Source organism: Ictidomys tridecemlineatus, chromosome 2 (assembly GCF_052094955.1).
Source record: "Ictidomys tridecemlineatus isolate mIctTri1 chromosome 2, mIctTri1.hap1, whole genome shotgun sequence".
In the NCBI taxonomy this organism is placed as follows: domain Eukaryota; kingdom Metazoa; phylum Chordata; class Mammalia; order Rodentia; family Sciuridae; genus Ictidomys; species Ictidomys tridecemlineatus.
Genome location: NC_135478.1, coordinates 179644326 through 179664815, shown reverse-complemented (window position 1 = coordinate 179664815; position 20490 = coordinate 179644326). Strand labels below are relative to the sequence as shown.

The 20490-nt window shown below is 36.3% G+C and overlaps 1 protein-coding gene across 6 annotated transcripts in view; it reads right to left on the bottom strand.

The window, feature by feature from the left end:
* The window catches only part of Znf800 (zinc finger protein 800), a 47998-nt gene extending 36515 nt beyond the window's left edge, over window positions 1–11483 (bottom strand). For 4 of the 6 annotated variants that reach the window (XM_078040284.1, XM_078040281.1, XM_005319405.5 and 1 more), the window contains exons 1-3: window positions 10850–10990; window positions 10266–10384; window positions 4963–5058 (exon numbers count right to left, since the gene is read on the bottom strand). In XM_078040284.1, coding sequence (XP_077896410.1) covers window positions 4963–5058; window positions 10266–10326 — 157 coding nt within the window. In that variant the 5' untranslated portion in view covers window positions 10327–10384; window positions 10850–10990. Of the gene's footprint in view, window positions 1–4962; window positions 5059–10265; window positions 10385–10849; window positions 10991–11048; window positions 11193–11345 lie in introns of those variants that run through there. The other 2 variants (XM_078040282.1, XM_078040283.1) reach the window with 2 other exon arrangements.
* Window positions 11484–20490: the final 9007 nt, after the last annotated feature.

Here is a 20490-nt window from a genome sequence, read left to right as displayed (position 1 = left end):
GGTCAAATGTTATTTCCTTCAGGAAGTCTTCTCTGACCCCTCTGTTTTTGTTAATAATCATTCATCTGTACTCCTATAGCAACTTATATATCTATATAAACTTATCCCACCATCTTGTAATTAATCACTTTTAGGTATTCCCATTAAACTAGAAGTTCTAGAAGAACACAGAAGGCAACTTTGATCCTCACCACGTATTCCCAGTCCTCAGGATAATAATGTCTGATTGGCATTGTCAAATGACAATGGAGAACTCTGTTTAGGAATACCTTCTTTTTTAAATCTGTGAAATTCATTGACAATGCCATCACTGAGGATGTGCTTGGAAGTAGATTGGGACAGGGAGGTACTGTTTAGGAATACCTTCTTTTTTAAATCTGTGAAATTCATTTGACAATGCCATCACTGAGGATGTGCTTGGAAGTAGATTGGGACAGGGAGGTATCAAAGGGCGGGGGCTTAAAGATGATATCTTACACATTTTACAAATGTGAAAAATAAGATGTGTCTTATTCCCTTAATATAGACAATAAATTTTTTTTCCTAAGTTAGTTTCAATCACCATTAAAGTGTTATGCTATTCCAAGGTAGGAATAATGACTTTAGTCACAATCAGTTACCATTTTCTGATTGCTTTTCTCACAATTACTCATAGCCGACCAACTATACCTCTGACAATAGCCAAAATTCCCTGACACCTGCAAGAACAACAGACACAGTCATATAGACAGCAACAAAAAAGTTTTCCATGTCTCTTGATCCTAGAACATAAACAGCCAAGCTGCATTCCTCCAAATTATTTCTTTTCTCATACTGTTCTCTTTCTTGCCTTAGGTTTTAAGATTATCTTAGAAGATACCACTTCCATAACACAATAAATTTATAGTAGAGTACAAATTATTTTAGGACAGTATCTACTTGATGAATCTTATAGTTTAATCTAACAAATACTTATATAATAAATATATGTATATAGGTATATATAAAAGTATACCAGATACAATGATATTCACCAGAAATATCAACATGAAGATGGTCTGACCCTGAGAAATTCACAGACTAATATAAACGGCTGCTTTCCTAGAAACAAAGACCCAAAAGACATGCTCTGAAGATGACTATCAGAACAATAATCTATATTTTTTTCTTACTAAACCAGAAAAATAGCTAGTCCCGTTTTAAATTTATTACAATTGCTATGTAACAGTCAAAACTCATGTTATAGAACATGACACTCTCCTAAACCATATTTCCATCCCAAGTTTTTCTGTATAGAGTCAGGACTGAGGCATTATTATTCAGTCACAGCTTATACTAAGTGCAATTAAAATGGCTTTAAGCAGAAGAATAAAAATAAAAATAAAACACTTCAAAGAAGTTAAATGATTAAACCTAGGAAAACCTCTCTCTTCACACTAAAAATCTAAATTAACAGACATGACACTTAGACAACAACAGTGGCACTAGCAAGTATCATACAAAGTTAATTCTTACTTTTCACTACCATACTATGAAAGTTACAATTTATTCCTAAGTATCAAAAAAGGTAAAGTTCCAGGAGGGAGTTCATTGCACATTGTAGTCTAGAATATTCTATAATACTGTATAATCTTTTTTCTATAATGTTCTATATTATTTCTCTTTTCAATATTAAACATCTCACGAATATAAATAGAAGATGTCGACTTCATATTAAAGACCAAAATGAGTCCCTTTCTTTTCTTCCCATTTTTCTACGTCTAATCTTAAGACATCCCATAGCTCTTTCACCTCTATCAAATAAGAAATTAAGAATACTAAATTTACTTATAACAATTTAATAAATACCTAAAAGATATAAGTATCTAAAAGTAGTAAACCTTTTGTTTTGTTTTCGTTTTGAGAGAAGTCAAAGAGTAAGAAAAATAAACTAAAAGTATTTACAGAAAGGGCAGAAACTTGAAGACACCAAATCACAGATGTGATCCTAGAAAAACTAAGGCAAAAGTCCATAAAACGAAGAGTTAAAGCAAACAACACATTTCAAGTCAGACAACCATCAGGGATTTCAGTGTACAGAATCTGTAATGACAAAATAGGCCACCTTTTAAAAATATGAGGCATCTATCTCTGGACTAATGTCAAAAAACGGCTACATCTACTGTCAATAAAGCAAAGGTACACAAGAGTGTGCAGTCTGCTACCATTTGTACTGGGAAGAAAATGAGGGATGTGTGCTTGTATGTGTATAAAAGGTCTCTGGCAGAAGACACATAAACCCCCTAGCAGTAGTTACTTGAGCAAAGAGGAATTGGGGGATAGAATAGTGAAGAAACTTACTTTTTGCTCTATATCCTTTTTCCCCCCACCTATAGGCACATAATACTTATTCCAAAAGAAATATCTATTTAATTTACAAATAAAATAAAATTATATCAGGGATGAAGAAGAATTTCTAATTTAAAGGCAGGGAAAGAGTCCAAAACAAAAACTAAAGACTAAGGCAAAGAGAAAAGGTTAAGACTGGTCAAATGGTATAATACATATGGGCTTGGTGGACTTTAAAAATGAGTCAACACCCTCCCCAGACAGAAACCTTTTATGAACTTCTAGCTTAAGTAGGAATTAATACCAGCTTATGGACAGCCCAGTGTAAGTAGAAGTTGAGACACTCAAAGATAACTGAATGAGCTTAAAGACAAAGGTAGCTATCCTAACACATTATTACTGCCCAACCTGACTTGGCCTCTGAAGGTTAACAAGAACAAAAACATGGAGTTGCAAGTTCTATCTTCAAATATCTGCATAAGATATATAGCAACACCAGAAAAATTGTTTAAATGCAATGTGTATAACCTAGTTATAATGGAAAGAGCCTAGAAAGAGATGGGTGACTGAGGATGTGCTTGGAAGTAGATTGGGACAGGGAGGAACTGACACTCCTAAGACTGGGAGGGATTTTAGTCCCTAAGTCATGTGGCCCAAACTTTAAGGTTTTAGTCAGCCTTGACTTAAATATCTTCGTACTAAATAAGAGGTACTTTAATAGAATTTAGGTTATCCAGATATGCAAGAGTTTACTACCTTGAGGAAATTAAAATTGCTTAGTTATGGTACACAATAAAGAAATAATCCTTTTTAAATCCCAAATTAGTTTCTCTGTGCCATTCAGTGCATTTCTACCTTTATCTTTAAGCATTACCTATAAATTAAACTATTGGTTATTTATAGATTTAAAATTATAATATTTTCAGAATTTGCCTACATAAAAAATAAAAGGAAAATTTGCAGGGGACATTTCTTTTAAAGAACACATTTCAAAAGATAAACATAAATGGCTTTGGAATGACACCATTTTAGTCCCTGATATTTAGCTTGCATAGTAAAGTGTTGGCAAAAAGAAAATAGGTATAACCAGAGTACAATGAAAAAACAAGTTCACCTTTAAATATTTATCTTCTAAGATTAAAAACACATGGATTGAGTACAGAATATGGTTGAAAAGGCTTTTTTAAACAAGATAAAGCATTTATGAGTTAATCTAGTCTAACTTCTCAAATAACACTATAATAAGCTAAAGCAGTATAAAATAACCTTTAATAATAAATATTCCAAAAGAAAAAACATTTGGTAAGAAATATTACTAAATAGGAAAAGTTATTTATCTCATTTCCATGGTGTGAGAAAGAACAAAAAGAACTTTTATATTTGTTTAAAATTAGCAAAAATAAATCATTATTCTGTTATGCAGATATAAATATCGTACAAAAATTTTATTCATTAAACATACTGTATTTATTATAGAATATGACTTGTAATTTATTTGATAACCAAGGACAATAATCAAAAGTTAAAAAAATTTTGAAAAAGGTTATAACACCATCTAACATTTAATTCAGCAAAAATTTGTGGATACAGAATGCAAAAAGGCAAAAATCATAAGGACTATAGATGAAAAAGAAATGTATCTTAGAAAGTCAGAGAAAACAATTTCATTTGATTAAGGGATAACCTATTTCTTAGAATCCTCAAGTAAAACAAATATATGCGTTTCCCCTTTACATTATTAAAAACAAGCACCTCAAAAAAATTCTCATCAATAATTACACATAAATTATCTGTTACTTTCAATTTCAGAATTTTTTTAGGAAGATAGTAAGCTTTAAAATGTCAAGAAAAATAAATAAATTAAATGATGACAAGATATTCTAAATCTTTAAGTGTCCACTAGTTGGTTGCCCATCGGTTGTGTCTATTTGCTTGTTCTTGTTTGACTGAACAGTCTGTAATGTCAGAGAAACCAAATTTATAAAAATGTTGACAAGGGGATTATAAGAATCACAACAACCTAGGACATTACTGATATCACAAGGGTGCTAATCATTCTTAATCATTTATATGTAGTAACATCTATTCTAAAGCATTGAGTTGCAACTGTAAAAATATCTTTATTTTACAGCCAGTTCTTATAATAATCTAATGGAAACTGGAATGTCTTTTTTTCCCCTATCCTGTGCTCTATTAAATATATTGAAAATACAGAAACTCCAGAATTTGGTAGGAGGTGAGTCACATAAACAGAGATGATAAGGTAATTAATCTAGAATAAATTGATATCTCAGACATTCAGAGTAATCTACTATACCAAAGCTTTTAAAGACCCCCAAAAATTTAATGCCTTTTGCAAATTTATAAACATGACAAAAGATAACAATGGATTTTTAAAAGGAAGCATTTTTACCAGCAAATACGCCACATAATACATTTCTTTAAACAAATCTATTCGAAAATTAATATATAGTATGTAGTATTGAAAAACATTTTCTATATCAAGTCAATATTTATTCATTTGTTTTAACATTTAAAATATTCTATTTAAAAACTAATATATATATCTTAATTTTTTAAAATTATGTCTAAGATTTCTAGATAGTTTTTAACTACTGTGTAAAGACTGAAAAATACATCCTAAAACATTCATACCTGATCGAAAGCATTCAATTATTTGCTGAATACCAGATTTGGATGTCTGTAGTGGTTGCTGTAACAAAGGAGGATCTCCAGGTTCCAGGATATAAACTACATGGAAGACAAACACCCACCCCAAACCCCACAAAAAAAGGGTTATTTAAGTGATTTACTATTGAAGTAAAACAATGGTTTTGCTACAATTATGTTAATGAAAATCACATTTGCATATATTTTTATATATATATATACATACACACATATATAATTCACCATCATCTTTGTAAGGCAAAATGAAACAATGAACAGAAAAAGCAAATAATTCTCAAAGGCTAAATTAAGGCTACAAAAGGCTAGACATTAGGTTTAAATTACGTTTCTTACTATTTCAGAATCATTTAGTATACATGCTATACATTTGCCTTTTTATTCCCATTAAAGAAGAGTCACTACGTTTAGTAAAAATTATAAAGCTAGCTACACCCAATCAGCCATTCCAAAAGCCTTTGGATAATCTGGTATATCTCTCTGGACAATTATAAGAGCAAACTAAAAACCTTCTAAGAAGTAACTGAACAAGTGCAAAATGATGGATTTACAAGAAAGTTTTCACCTGAAGTACTCTACAATACTGTATAAAATAAAGAGAAATTTCAAGCAACTTTTTAAAAAGTCTCTCAATAGGCACCAGATGAAACTATGAAACATTCATACAACAGAATCTCTCACAACTATTGAAAGCATGAGCTTAAACTACATGTATTGACATCAAAGGACATCAATAATTATTAAGCAACAAAAATGACATAGACTATGACCCCACTTACATTAAAACATTTAAGTATACAGAAAAATATAAGTTCAATATATATTTGTGTGTATATAGAAGCTAATGTAAATAGAAAAACAAAAGTTAGCAAAACTCCTGACAGTGTTGGCTTATAGGAATGATGTTCACTTTCTGCCTCACACATCACTATTACTTCAGAGCCTGGGCTTTTAGAAGTATACATTTTAGAAGCAACAAAATTTTTATATAATTTTTCCATTTTAAGATAAAAATTCTCATTTTTACATATTACCTGTACTTTCTAAGATTCTTGGATTAGTAGTATAAATATATAATTACTCATGGTAATATCAATCAAGGTCGCTGAAAAGGAAAACTGACTTTTTCCATCAGTTATCAAACAAAGAGAGAGGCTGTGGTAGAGAAAGGTGAGCCATTTTAATTATCTCTTTTTAAAACATGGTAAAGTGTTCTACTCAAGTATTACCACCATAACCCAAGATCATTGCTTGGTATGGGAAAATAAAAAGGATAACTTCAATAATTTATGCTGCCACTGCTTCAGGGCTTTGGCTTGGATAAGCAATTAGCTTTTGACAAAGGGACTGATGCCTGCTGTGCTATGCATATAGAAGCAGCCTTAGATGCATCAAATCAAGTGCTCAGTGTACACAGACAGAAGGAACTATGGTTGCAGGATCAAGTCATTTCATTAAGCAAAATTTTCCCAATTTTAAGAGAAACTTTAGGAGTGTTTTAAGTGAATTAAAAATATATACACACTTAACTCATTTTGAGAACATATGACACTGGCAAAACTGCAATGATAAAGAACCTAATACTACACATCTGGACTGCCTGCATTTTCATTTTCATTCTATTTATTAGATATAACTGGAACAAATAAACTCTCTGAATTCTTTCACTTCTCTAAAATGGGGACAATAAAAGCATCTAAATCACAGGATTGTGTCAAAATTAAATAAGCCAGTGCAAGAAAACTGCTGGATTATAGTAAGTGCTCAATAAACATTCCATTATCTTCATGATGTACAAATCAACAGCTTGCCTGACACCAAAAACTGAAGTCTTTTTACAAAATCCAAGTAGAAGTCAATCTCTTAGACAGTCTATTAGCAGATTGATAATACTGTTTATTTGAATTCAGTGGTTCTCTTTTCAGTGTCTGTTCATCATAGCAATTTATAACTGTTTATAAAATAGAATAATTAACTACAAAAGAAAGGGTGAAACCCCTTCCAATGTAAAGAAAAATCAGTTCTAGGTCTGCTCTATAGGATTCAAGAAATCTAGTATTAGAGAATGAAAAAATAAATAAGGTAGGGACATTGGAGGGGGAGTGGTGATGACAAGAGACTTTACCCTGCAGCCCCCTTTCCTCATTCAGGTACATGCTCCAGAAAATCACCTATAGTACACCAACTCTCAGTTCCACATGACAATACCTAATTTTAAAGCTAGAACAAAGTTTCCTACCCATCTCCCTCAGATCACTGATACCACCAGAACACATATTCATCCTGAGACAACATTTAAAAGTAAGCTAGGGTTAACCTAGCTCTGCCTGAATGTATCCATATCTGTAGAGTTCCCACTATAAAGAACAATTATTTCTTCATTTGAAAAAACACTCTCAACTCTAGAAAACTTTATAGATTAATACTCTATAAATCTCCTCTTAAATGTCCTATCATTCTTCCCAAGATCAGGCCCATCCACGTTATGACCATTTAAACAAAAGAAAAAAAAAGAAAAAAGAAAAAAACTGCCTCCAACCAAAAAACAAACTCTCAGAGCCATCTTTTCAGACAGCTTGCCAAGAACAAACTCCCCAGAATATAGCATCCATTTTTGCCTTCTGTATTAAAATGTTCCTTAAAGATCATTCTAATTATGATGTCTGGGATTTGCTTACAAATAATAGGGTTTGGGGAAGTAGTTGGAAGGTAGAGAAAGGAATTGTGAATATAGAAGAAAAGAGATTGTCTGGGTATTGATAATTGATGGAGTTGTGTTAATTATTACATCAGACTCCTTAAAACATTCTATTTTGAAGGTTTTAAATTTCTATTTTAAAAAATTCTTAAAACATAACTAAGAAAATATTTCACATACACTGACAGGCTTAAAATACCACTCACTCTTCACTATAAATTGACCCATCCCATCAAGGCACAATGATCACAGGAATACTGCTCTCATCTGAGGAGTTACCCAGTATTCATAATCCAAATGAGGACAGACTGCTCAAGAGAGCCAATTAAAGAATTTCTCAAACATCATGTCATCTACTTTCCTCCAACTAAGGACATCCTTTTAAACATTATCACACCATAACACATTTCTTTCAATCCTGGAAACATCCTCCCATTTAGCAAACACTTTCCCCTGAAAAAAAATAATAATGAACTACTCTGTTAAGTAAAAAAACTTCTAGCTTTCCACTGAACTAAATCCTCAAAAAGTATTTGATTCTAGCTAAGAAAGCAAAGAAATAATAACTACTTTTAATCTCATAAGTCTGAGTATTAACCTACACGGAAAAGTTTCTGGTAAAAGAAAAATAAAATTTTAAAGTAGTGCAATTTTTCTAATTTCCTGTCAACAGAAGACAAAAGAGCAAAAATAGTTCAGTATACATTTAAAAGTTCTATTTCAGAAAACATTTTTTATGTTTAAAAAACATTAAAAAATTTTTATAATTAAAATTTTCTAGTAAACATCAATTACTAGAATATATTAAGTAAAGCATGTTAACAAATTATCTTATTTACATCCATCTCTTTCGACGCAAAAGTTCTATGAGGAGCCCAGCAGTGGCATATGCCCGTAATCCCAGCTCTCAGGAGGCTGAGGCAGGACAATCACAAGTTCCAGCCAGTCTGGGCAAAAAACATACTGAGATCCTGTCTCAAAATAAAATAAAAAGGTCTGGGATATGATTCAGTGATAGAGTTCTGGCATGCAAGGGCCTGGCTTCAATCCCCAGTACTAGAAAAAAAAATTTATGAAGGAAAGACCTTATGACTTATTCACCATTTATACCCTGATTGCACTGGAAAGCACCTGACACCTAATAGGTGTTCAACAATAACTGGTTAAAAAAATAAATGAGCAAACACCAGGCTGGGGTATAGCTCAGTGGTAGAGTACTTGCCTATCATGTGTGAGGCACTGGGTTTGATTCTCAGATAAAGATAATTTATTTAATTATCTTTATTTAATTAAGGTAGGTAAATAAAAATAAAGGTCTACTGAACATGCAAACACTTCTTCCTAAATAAGATAATTTCATTAATTTAACTCAAATGAATTGAAGTGTTCTCAGAAACAAACTAGAATACAAGGTCAGTGGAATATAGTATAAAAGGCATTCACATTCTAAACTTTAAAACTAGCAAACACCATTCAACTCCATAAAACATAAGCAATGTAGCCTCAAATACAAAAAACATGCAGTGTGAAAGGGTATGGAAAGTTAGGTCAGGGACAGTTGAACAGAAACTGGATCACATCATGGGATTGACTACTTAGATATTCTAACAGGTGAATTATTACTGATCTCAACAAAGTGAAGTAGACATAAGGCCACAGTACAAATTTTATTCTCATGTGTACTCATTTTTTTGGAAATGGAAGCTCTTTCCCTTTAGCATTGCTATTTTTCCCCATCAGGAAATTAGTTAAAAATGAATTTATTGTGATGACACTCAGTACATAAGTGCAATTACTCCAATAAAAAAAGCAAACAAAAGTTAAAAAAAAATCTAGTAACTTCTAAGTTCAAAATGATAACACCTGCCTTTGAACTAGAAGAGAGTCATCTTTATTTGGTTTAGTGACAGTATATACTTGATTTCCTTTTAAGCTGCACCTCTAAATGTCACAAAGCACATCAAAGTTCTAACTATAAGAACTGACAATGGTTTTTATACCACATCTATCAAATTAAAGTTTGTTAAATCTTCACAAGACTCCAAAAACCTTTCATTTCATAAATTAAACTAATAGTTAGTTTTGTCCTAACAAAACCTGATTCTCTCAGCAAGTTCAACCATCTTTAACCCAACATACTCATTTTTTGACTATTCTTTAATCAAAATGCATGAGAATGCATTTAAGTTTAAATGAAACAATTTTCACAAAGATACATGCTAGTATTCTACTACTATCTTTTCCTATCTCTTCAGTTTTAAACACTCAGAGCATAGGGGTACTCTGCTGACTGCAGACTGCCTTCAAAGAGCAGAAAAAGAACTGAGTGATTGATCTTGTGGAAATGATTGAAGGTGACACTTGCAGTACTTTCTTTAAGAGATCAAGCAGGGGTGACCTCTTGTTTGTACAAGCTTTTAGCTTCATAACTGTTTTTTTGCTGGGGAAACTTATAGCCTATTTTACTTAAGAATGATTTCTTGGGCAATAGGCAAAGAAAACCAGAAGGAACCAAAAGGCAAAGTGACTCTGAAGGAGGGCAAAGTCACTGGGGGAAAAAAAAGGGACATACCTGGTTCACAGCATCCGTGATGATGGTGGTCAGTTTGACAGTATTTGTCCCTCAAAGGCATTTTCGGTGGGTGCGACCTACTTTCCTTTCACTGCAAGAAGCTCTTCATTGCGGCTGGGCTGTAGAAAGAGACACAAACCCGTCACTCACTCTGAACTTCCTGGGGGCTCTGACTGCACTTCCAGTTATGTTCCCATCACAGCTTGCCCTCCAATGACCCACACCTTCTTCTCGAAAAGGAAGCGGACCGACAAACGAACCAGTTTCCAGCCCGAAGTATCGGCACAGGTTCATCACCCTACCCGGAAACGCAGCCTCGCGCGCGCAGCGCGGCGCAAGGAGAAGGCCTGGCCGGCTGCGCGGGCGGCAGCGGCCTCGCAGTCCTAGGCAGGCGGGCGGGCGCGCGCGGAGAGGGTGGCGCGGGGCGCGGCGGACCTTGCCGGGCTCCTAGGCTGCCGGGCTCCTAGGCTGCCGAGGTACGACTCCCGCCGGAGGCCGGTCCACGCCGCCCCCTCCCGCCACGCACGTGCATTGGGGTCTCCCTGGCGCAGCCCCGGTGCCCAAACCAAGTGCGCCCAACTTACTTAACTCCTGGGGCGGGCCGGCGGCCAGGCGGAAAGAAGGTAGGGAGGCCGGGCGGCTGCGGGGACAGCCTGGCGGGGAGGCGGCTGCGGGCCCCACCTGGCGCAGTCGCCGCGGACCACGCCGAGGGGAAGCGGGGTTCGGGCCGACGCGCTCCCAAAGAGTCCCCGCCGGTGCTGACGCGGAAGCGCCACAGCTCACCACGTCCCTCCGCTGGCCGAGGAGGCGGCGGCGGCGGCGGCGGCTCACGGCGTCCCTCCGCGCTGTGGGGCCGAAGGACTGGCGGCGCGCGGGCGCGGGCAGTTGACAGGAGGAACCGCCCGGCAGCAGCGCCACGGCCACCAGCGAAGGAGCCGGAACCGGAGTGGGCAAGATCCGGAGCGCCCCTTGCCAGGGCAACGGCTGCCGCCGCAGCCCGGCTCCCCTCAGCGCCGCTCCACCTGCAACGGTCCCTCAGGCTTTTGGAGAGGGGCGGGGAAGGACGGGGGTTACCCCCACCTTGGGTCTTTCTGGTAGCAGTTGTTTCAGGAAACTTTATTAAGTTAGTCCCTCTTTTTCTCTGTTTCCCCCTCCCCGGAGAGTCCGAACTACCGCCGCGGAGCGGGCTGGAGGGGGAAGCAGAGACTCTCCGGCAGCAACGGAGAGCGACTGACTGACCCCGGACGGAGATGGGGCGAGGGCAGGAAGTGACAAGCTCACGGAGTGGGTGGGGGGAGTGTGGCCGGCACGCCCGGCAGCGCCGCGCGCATGCGCCCGGTCGGCGCCCCCGCCTGTGGGGAGGTGTCGCGCCTCCCGCCCCGGCCCGGCTGCGGGGAGGAGGCCGTGCGGGTGGCGCTGGGGCAGCGGCCGGGATGTCCGGCCGGCTGGCATCTCGCGCGCGCGCGCGCGTACGCATCATCCCGCCGGCGGACCCAGAGCCGAAGTCCCGCTTTGCGCGCACCGGGAGGTGTGAGGCCCGTGGTGCCAGTTCGCGCCGCGCTGGGGTTTGGGCTGCTGTGCCAAACTGTTGCTTTCGCCGAGCTTCTTTAAGAGGAACCGACCCCGAGAGGGTTGGGAAAACACTACAAGAAAACTTTAGGAAAGGGGTTGGCAGATAATGTGAGCTGTGGATGGTGATGATCCAAAAAGGCTATTCGTGCGTCTATAAATGGCAAAAATCGAACTTTGCGTTTTTTTCTCTAGCCAACAGTTTTGAAACTCTGCGTCCTGGAACTTGGGAAGGGGGAGAATCTTCATCAGGTTATCAGGGGAGAAACAATCTATCGGCAGTAGATCGGTATTTATTCCTGGAGCGCTCTGTTGTTAAAATCACAAAGTGAAGTTGGGTCACGTGGATAGTACTCACTTTCCCTCCTCTTCAGTGGTGCCCAAATCCTGCTCGGAAAATCTCCGAAGATCGCCACCGTCTGTCAAATCTGCAAACCCAAGGCTGCTTCAGGGGAGCTAAGGAAGCCCCTCTGCCTCCTCCCCAACTCTGAGAAGGAAACTTTTGCCTTTGATAACTTAGAGCAAATATGTGTCCACTGTCGGGAAACTTTAAGGAGAAAAAAGAGCGTCTGCCTAGTTTATCACCCCCCTTACCAATATCACTAAAACCTTCGCAGTTATCTAACTTAAGCTGCCAGTTTTCAGGGGCCTGAAAAACTAAAGTTTAGTATACAGGCTCTGTGTGTCTGGGAAGAAAAAGAAAGGAAAAAAAGACCAAAATACGTTTTCAAAATCCAAAAGAAAGCTTGTAAATTGATGAATTTGCTGCTGTAAAAATGTCGGGTGGAACATTTGTGTCTTTCAGAATTGTAGCAGTTTGATTATGGGGGTACCAGAAAGGAGTAGAAAAATAATCTAGATACACACTAACCAGCCACATAAGTACTGTTTATGCTATATTTATCTGTCCCGTGGTCAAGAGGCATCACCCATTACCTGTCACAGATTATAAAGTGATTTGCAATAAATTATGTCATTTCTATGTGATGGTCTTATGCAGCCATTATAACATTTTGTCTAATAGTTGAATAGAATATGCTTAGCTATAAAAATGAGTATTTTTTGAAATGTGACACCTTAACAGTGGAATTACATGTGACTTATTTTCTTTATGCTTTTGTATACTTTGCAAAATTTCTAATTAAACATAAAAAAAAACCTTGAGCAAAAAAAAAAGTTAAAAGTCAATTAGGCTGTACTGTGAAATAGTATAGAATAATAAAGCACAACCAAAATAACAAAACATTATGAGTGACACTATGCCATAAAAACTGAAATGAAACAAAACTAATATTTGAGGTATTTGAATGGTAAAATTGGAGGCATATAATCATTTTCAGAAGATCTTTTCCTACTTTTGCATAAGGATATTGTTACAGATTAGAAAATCAATATTTTCTAATTTATGGGAGTTTGGACTTGGAAAATGAATATTCGCATAAACCTGAAAAGACTTTATGTCAGATATGTAAGAGGTATAAATGTTTGCTGACTGGATTTGGAGGTTTTTTTGTAATGTAAATATATGCTGTGTCATACATGACATTAAAGTTCAAAGTGGTCATTACTAGAAGTCCTCAGAATTGCTTGCTAACATAACTTTCGGACAATCTCTTAAAAATTGGAGACAAGATTGAAATGTGCGTGTGGGTGAAACAAATATTAAACACTGATTCAAAGAATTTAAAAGATGAAAACAAATGATGGAACTTATCAAGTAACCCTCATTTTAAAGCTGAGAAAACAGACCCAGAGAATATATTGATGTGCTGAAAGTCAGTAACAGAACTGGGTTCGGGACCTAGTTAGTGCTCTACTGTAATGACAATAGTAATATCTGAAGTGTACTGAATAGTTTATATGTTTTAAGCTCTGGTTTTAATTCAGTTAACTTTATAAATCCAATGCATTTTTGTTATCCTTCCATTCTATGGTGAGGAAACTGATACAAAGAGATTAGATAATTTATCAAGGCTGATAGGCTGTTAAGCCAGCAATTGAACTGGAGCATCTTGGCTTTGGAACCTGCTAACTTAACCATTATGCTGTATTCCTTCACTGTGTTACTTTTACTAAACCATACCTGTTTCATATGCATATATATGTATCTCTGTGTGTATACACACATGTATATGTATGTATATAATTGCTGCATAAAAATCACCCATGATTAGTGATTGTTTGGGATTACATTGTATGTGAAAGATAAACCAGTGGAGCCTGCCAATGGTGAAAGGCAATATATACTAACATACTATGTGCCAAGCTCATGAAGTAGAAATTGGGTTGCTCAGTCATAAGAATTCAGTTGAATTTCATGGATTCTAGAGTTTAAGGGGCCTTAGGACATCATCTAGACTTATCACCCTGCCTCTGAGAAGGTGTACAAACCATCCCAGAAAAATCTTGCCTTCCCATTTGTTCATTGTTCACTGCAGTAACCTACATTAACACATTATTATAGCATTACTTTTTGATCCTTAAAAGTCTGGAATTAGTTCCTAATGATTAACCCTAAGTCTACTTTAAGTTTAAAAAGTAATTGCCTCTTATTCTCAAGGTGAGAGAACACTATCCTCAATACACATTCATGCATATATATCTGTGTGTGTATATGTAATTGCTGCATAACAAACCACCCATAATTAGTGATTTAAAGCCTTTGAATGTGCTCTCAATTCTTAGATCAGTAATTTGGACTAGCCCTGTCTGGAGTCACGCAGCTGCTGGAGTCATCTGGTAGCTTGACTGGGTACAGTCATGGCTGGCAGCTGGTGTTGACTGTTGACTGGAACTCTCCCTTTGTAGCCTTTCATCTTCAAGGAGAATAGCCTGGGCTTCCTCATGTGGCAGCAAGCCAAGCCAGTAGAGTGGAAGCTGCAAGACCTCTTGAGGCTCTGAGCTTGGCAGTTACATGACATCATGTCCATCCCATGCTCTTCATCAAAGGAGTAAAAAGACAGCCAGAGATTTGGAAACTGGAGAGAGAGACTCCTCCCTCTTGATGAGAAAAGCAGCAAAGTCACATTCAAAGGAGTACACATTCAGGAATGGAAGGAGCTATTGTAATGAACTTTGCATATAATTTATCACAATATATAATTACCTCAAGAATGATAACTTATTAGAACTGATTTGTTCAGTATGCCTTCAGGAACAACAAAACAAATACTAGTCAAATATGTTCTTTAGATTGACATTGGGTCAATTTAGTGACCTTCTGAAGATAAACTTTGGTGATTCTTTAACTTTCCTTACTGGTCTTGTTTTTCTCATCATTTCTTTACTTTCTTTTAGATCCATTCTTAGTTTCCCATCTGTTCTAAACAGATCCCACTATAACAGAATAACAATCCAGCATCAAGGAGAACCAATCATAGTTCTTACAGGATCTATATACTCTTGCTAGCTTTGATTATAAAGTGACACTTTACAATACATAAGTAAATCTATAATTAGGTACAAATCTAAGCACAGCCCACAGTACAGACTGAGCATTTAGAAAGAGCCATATACAAATTGATGTAGGAGAACATATATTAAACTGTCAATATGCTTTTAGTTATGTAGAATTTAACATCTAAGTACAAATAAGATGAAAAAAGAAGATAATACTTTCCCCAAAATGCTTATTTTAAGGAAGAAAAAGAGTAGGTTATAACTGGGTATGTTCTGGTTTAGACATGTCACCCAAAAGCTCATGTGCGATACAATACAAAAAAGTTCAGAAGTGAAATGATGAGGTTTTGAGAGTATTAACCTAATCAGTGCATTAACCCCCTGACAGAGATTAACTGGGCAGCAAGTAGGCAGGTAGGATGTGAATGGAGGAGATGAGTTATTAGGGGTATGCCTTTGGGGTCCATATTTTGTCTCTGATGAGCAGAGCTTGCTCTCTGCTTCCTGGTGTAATATTCCCAGCTGCTTTTCTCTGCCAAACCCTCCACCATCATGGTCTTTCTCTCCTCCGTCCCAGAGCAATGGAATCCACTATCTAATATGGACAGAGACCTCTAAAACCACGGGCCCTCAAATGAACTTTTTGTCCTCTAAAATTTTCTTGTTAGGACTTTTGGTTACAGCAGCTAAATATTGACTAAAACAGGGTGTCTGCCCTGGAGATAAAGTGCCCACTGGAAACCCCTTGATAATGGCTCTGTATACTCCATTCATGGTACTAAAGGTACTCTTTAAGTCCTGCTGGCCAGGTGACAACATGATGCATGGAGGCTCCATGCTGTTTTGTGGGCACCAAACCATACCTTACCGGTATTTCATTCTAATGTATTTCATAAAGCATTTAAGTGAATTCCACAGAAAATTACTTTTTATAGTAGAGTTTTTTCATAAGTAATTCTGCAATGTAATTTAATATTAGCTAATGATAAATCTGTCACTGATTTCAGACATATTAAGTACTATGCATTTTTCATCAAACTCATATGATGATCCTGGGTTGGATGTATTATATTTCACAAACAAGAAAACCATGTCTGAGTTAGGATTTAACCCTAGATCTGAGTTCAGAACCTGTGCAGCAAGTTACATATACTCTGATGATTCCTAAAATTTTATCTCCAGCTCAGATCTCTCCCTGGAGCCTCTAAGTTATATTTCTAACTACCCATGAGACAGACCATCTGAATATCCTCAGGCATCTTAAAATAAGCAGGACCAAAACTGAATTTATCTTTTCACCAAACCTGTTCCTCCTCTTCCATATTTTAATAACAGTGTTGCTATCTGCTCAGGAGCTCAAAGTAGAAGCTTTGGAGTTAAGAGGAGCACGTGCAAAGATGCAGTCCAACCTTGGATACCTGTATCCAAGGTTTCTTTTCTCACTCATCCGTGTCACTGAAACTAGAACTTGAAGCTATTGGTTCCACCAATAAAACAGTTTTCTCTCTCCCTACACACTATCAATCTTATAGTCTCAATCCTCATTTTTGAACCACTGAAGTAATGACTTCCAGAATCTCTCTACCTCCTAAATCTCCTTCACTCTAATATCCCACAATATCAAGATACTTAAAATCCAAACAAAGCTGATGTTACTGCTTAACTCAAAAATCCCTTTTGACTGCCAGCTGCATACATGAATAAGCCAAATTTTATCAAGGAGCTTTAAGAAGAGCAGGTATTTTGGAATCCAAAGTTTTTCACAAAAGTCACAATTTTTGTGACTTTAAGCAAGTGAGAACCTCTCCTGAGTCTCAGTTGTCTCAGCTGTATAGTACTTTCAGGGTTGTGAGAGAATAATTAATGAAGAAAGCCACAGAAGGACCCAGAACACAGTACACAATATGCACTATTATAACAACATAAACTATGCTCTGAACACACTGGACTTTTTACCCTTTGCAGAAACCAACAAAGCAAAGAATTAAAGGGGCAGGTAGAGAATGTGGAACACAAAGGAGTTTCAAAGGAAGATGATAGAGGTGTGGGTTATATTGGTATATTGTTTTATTAAAATTGTACTAATAACATTTTTTCAATATATGCATACTTTAAAAAGTTTAGTGGGGAAAAAATCAACTTTAGTGTTTTGATGTAGTTAGATCCTGTGTCTAATATGACATTCATTTTATGTAATGAACAACTATAAAAAGACAATTTGGAATATCCTATGGTATAGAATTAGAAATGCTATAGAATATATGCCATAACTGGATATTTGAAACTACTAGCATCATGTAAAGGCTGTGATTTTGTTTCTAATTGAATTGTGAGAATGATAATAAATAATTCCCAAGCTCCCTCTACCCAGAATCATCAATTTTGTAATATTATCTCATGATTATTTTATTTTTCTCCATTACCTCCACCCCCATTCCATATACATATATGATTTTTGGAAACATCTAAAAGTAGGTTGTATATATGATGCCCATTATTATTATCCCTTATTATTTCAGTGTGTAGTTTCTGAAAGGAGGGCTATTAGTCTCTTACATGATCACAGTACAAATTCAGGAACTGTCATTTAATCTAAAGTCCATGTTATAATTTTATCTGATGACAAGGTATAAGAAAAGTTGTTCACTTTGGTTTATGGGAACCAAGCTAAAAGTTCACAATCCATACTTGTGTTAGCCTAATTATACCTTTTATGGAATTTTCTCTTAAGTAGGAGATCAGTCCTGGATCACATTGCATTTAGGTGTCATGTCTCCCCTTTATTCTGAAACGGTTCTTGAGCCTTTCATTGTCTTACTTGACAATGATATTTTGAATAGTAAAAAACAGTGTGTTTTGTCATATAAGTCAGTATGGATTTGACTCTATTTCTGTTGAGTTTAGATATTTTTAAATAAAATGCCATGTAAAGGATGTGGTATCTTCTCAGGATATCACTTCCAGAGGCAATGTGATATCCATTAGGTATTAATCTTGATCACTGGTTTAAGGGGTTATTTAGTTTCTCCCCTGTATAGTTACTATTTTTCCTTTTGTTTTTAGTAAGTAATTTGTGTGGAGGTAACAAATGTTTTATTACAGAAGCTTCTTTTTTAAATGATCTTGATAATCCTACTTAGTTTTTAGAAGTTATCAGTGTCAAAAAAGAAATAAAAGATTAACTGTTAATTGAGTCAATAATATAATAAGAAACTAATGAACTAATGATCAGTTAGGTAACTGGAAACTTTGGGAGGGGTATTTCTCATACAATACAAAATTAGACAAAGTTTATAATCATCCCTGATGCTGATTTATTGTCAGTAAATCCATTCAAATCACATTTATCGACTATTATATTCCAACATCATGAGAAACCATGAATATACAAATGAATAAGACAAGATTTTTCCCTTTAGTTAATAAAAACATTAATCTTAGTGTTCGTGTACTAAGTCCTAGGATGTTATGAATAAGATAGGATGTTCTTATACTCCTGGAATTTCTAGTCTAATTATTGAAGAGCTCCCAGTCTAATAAGGGAAGTACATAAAATGTGTATTATTTCATGATGATGAACACAAGATAAGCACAAGAGAGATGACCATGGCCATAGAACTTATCAGGTTTCTAAGAAGTAGGTCAGGAAGACAACAGCAGAATTTGACAGGGGCAGGAGAATATAAATAGCATCAGTTTTTCAACTCACTTGAATTTAGGGAAGAGAAATAATAGATGATGAATAATATGTCACTTTTTCCAAGTAAATATTATAATGTTACCAAGACCTATTTTGTCAAGGAACCTAGTAGGTAACCTTTTGTTATATATTTGGATAGTAATTCATCTTAAATCACAAGTTGTAAATGCTATGTGATTGAATTTGAATAGATAATCACTACAGAGCTTTGTATTTGAAATCATATCATCAAAAGGTATTTTGACTTTTTCATTCATTCTTTCAACTGCTTTTCCTCATGGGCAAAGAGGTTTATCTACAAGGGGTAAAAACAAGGCTAAAGCTCAAGACTGTGGGACACAATGAAGTTAGCTCTTTTATATGCATGAAATTGTCAGTCTGACTTCATTAGCATCTTGATTGAAACTACCAAATCCAAAATCTTCTCTGGAACAGTGAGATTATGCCTCCTATCTGATGACAAAGTATAAGAAAAGATGTTCACTTTTGGTTTATGGGAACCAAGCTAAAAGTTCACAATCCATACTCGCGTCTCAGGACTTAGCACCAGTGGAACAAATCATCAACAAAACCATAACTTACAGCTAAACACTGCATGAATAGAATATTCTAATTAGATGATGGTGCCTATGTGTTTTTTAGTTCTTTTATTTTAAAATGGTTTCTAAAGTGGCACCCCAATGAACATAATAATCACATATTTTATCTTTTTAAGTTGACATTAATTTTTCTCAATCAAACTCCCATTTTCTCAAATGCAAGTAGTAACTGAGAAATCTCTAGAATCAACATAAGAAAATATTTCACAGGAGATCAGGAAACTTGATGAGTGTTTGCTCTAGTTACAAATCATTAGCTATTGACAGTCAGCAGACTGTTGATAAAGCAATTTCAGTGTTATGACTGTCATCTAAAGAGTAAAGAAAAGGTTAGATTGGTGAGGGAATTTGAAAGGGACATCAGGGAAGTACTCACTCCTTCTATGCAAGAAGAATAGTTTCCAGGTAGGAGAAAGCCCCACTGATTCCATTGTTCAGAATCTCAGCAAAACCTGTGATGTCAGAGGACACTAAATCATCCAGTGACCGCTTGATACTGGAGTCCACATCTTTGCTGTTTTCATTGGCATACAATGGCACTTTCTTCTTGGTACTTTGTGAGAGAATACCTAAATCTACTGTCACTCACTTTTCTAAAATAAATAACCTTTGGGAAAAAAGTGAGTCACTATTGTGTTTTTAATGCTTTTATTGCTAGAAGAGATAGCATGCCAGAGCTCTGAGTGATGGCAGTTTCACTTATGGGAACAAAGTTTCTTTACATTTCTCAGAAGTTTTTTTTTTGGGGGGGGGGGGAAGGAACTATAATAGAATATTCTAAAATTCCCCCGTCAATGTTAGTTCTTTTATCTTAATCACGTGATAAACTGAGAACTATAATACAACCAAGGTATTATAAAAACCCCTCACTTTTAAAATTTTTTCTCATTTTAAATACTCAACCCAGCTAGATAAATGAAGATACAAATGAATTTGTATTTATTTGTAAATGAAGATA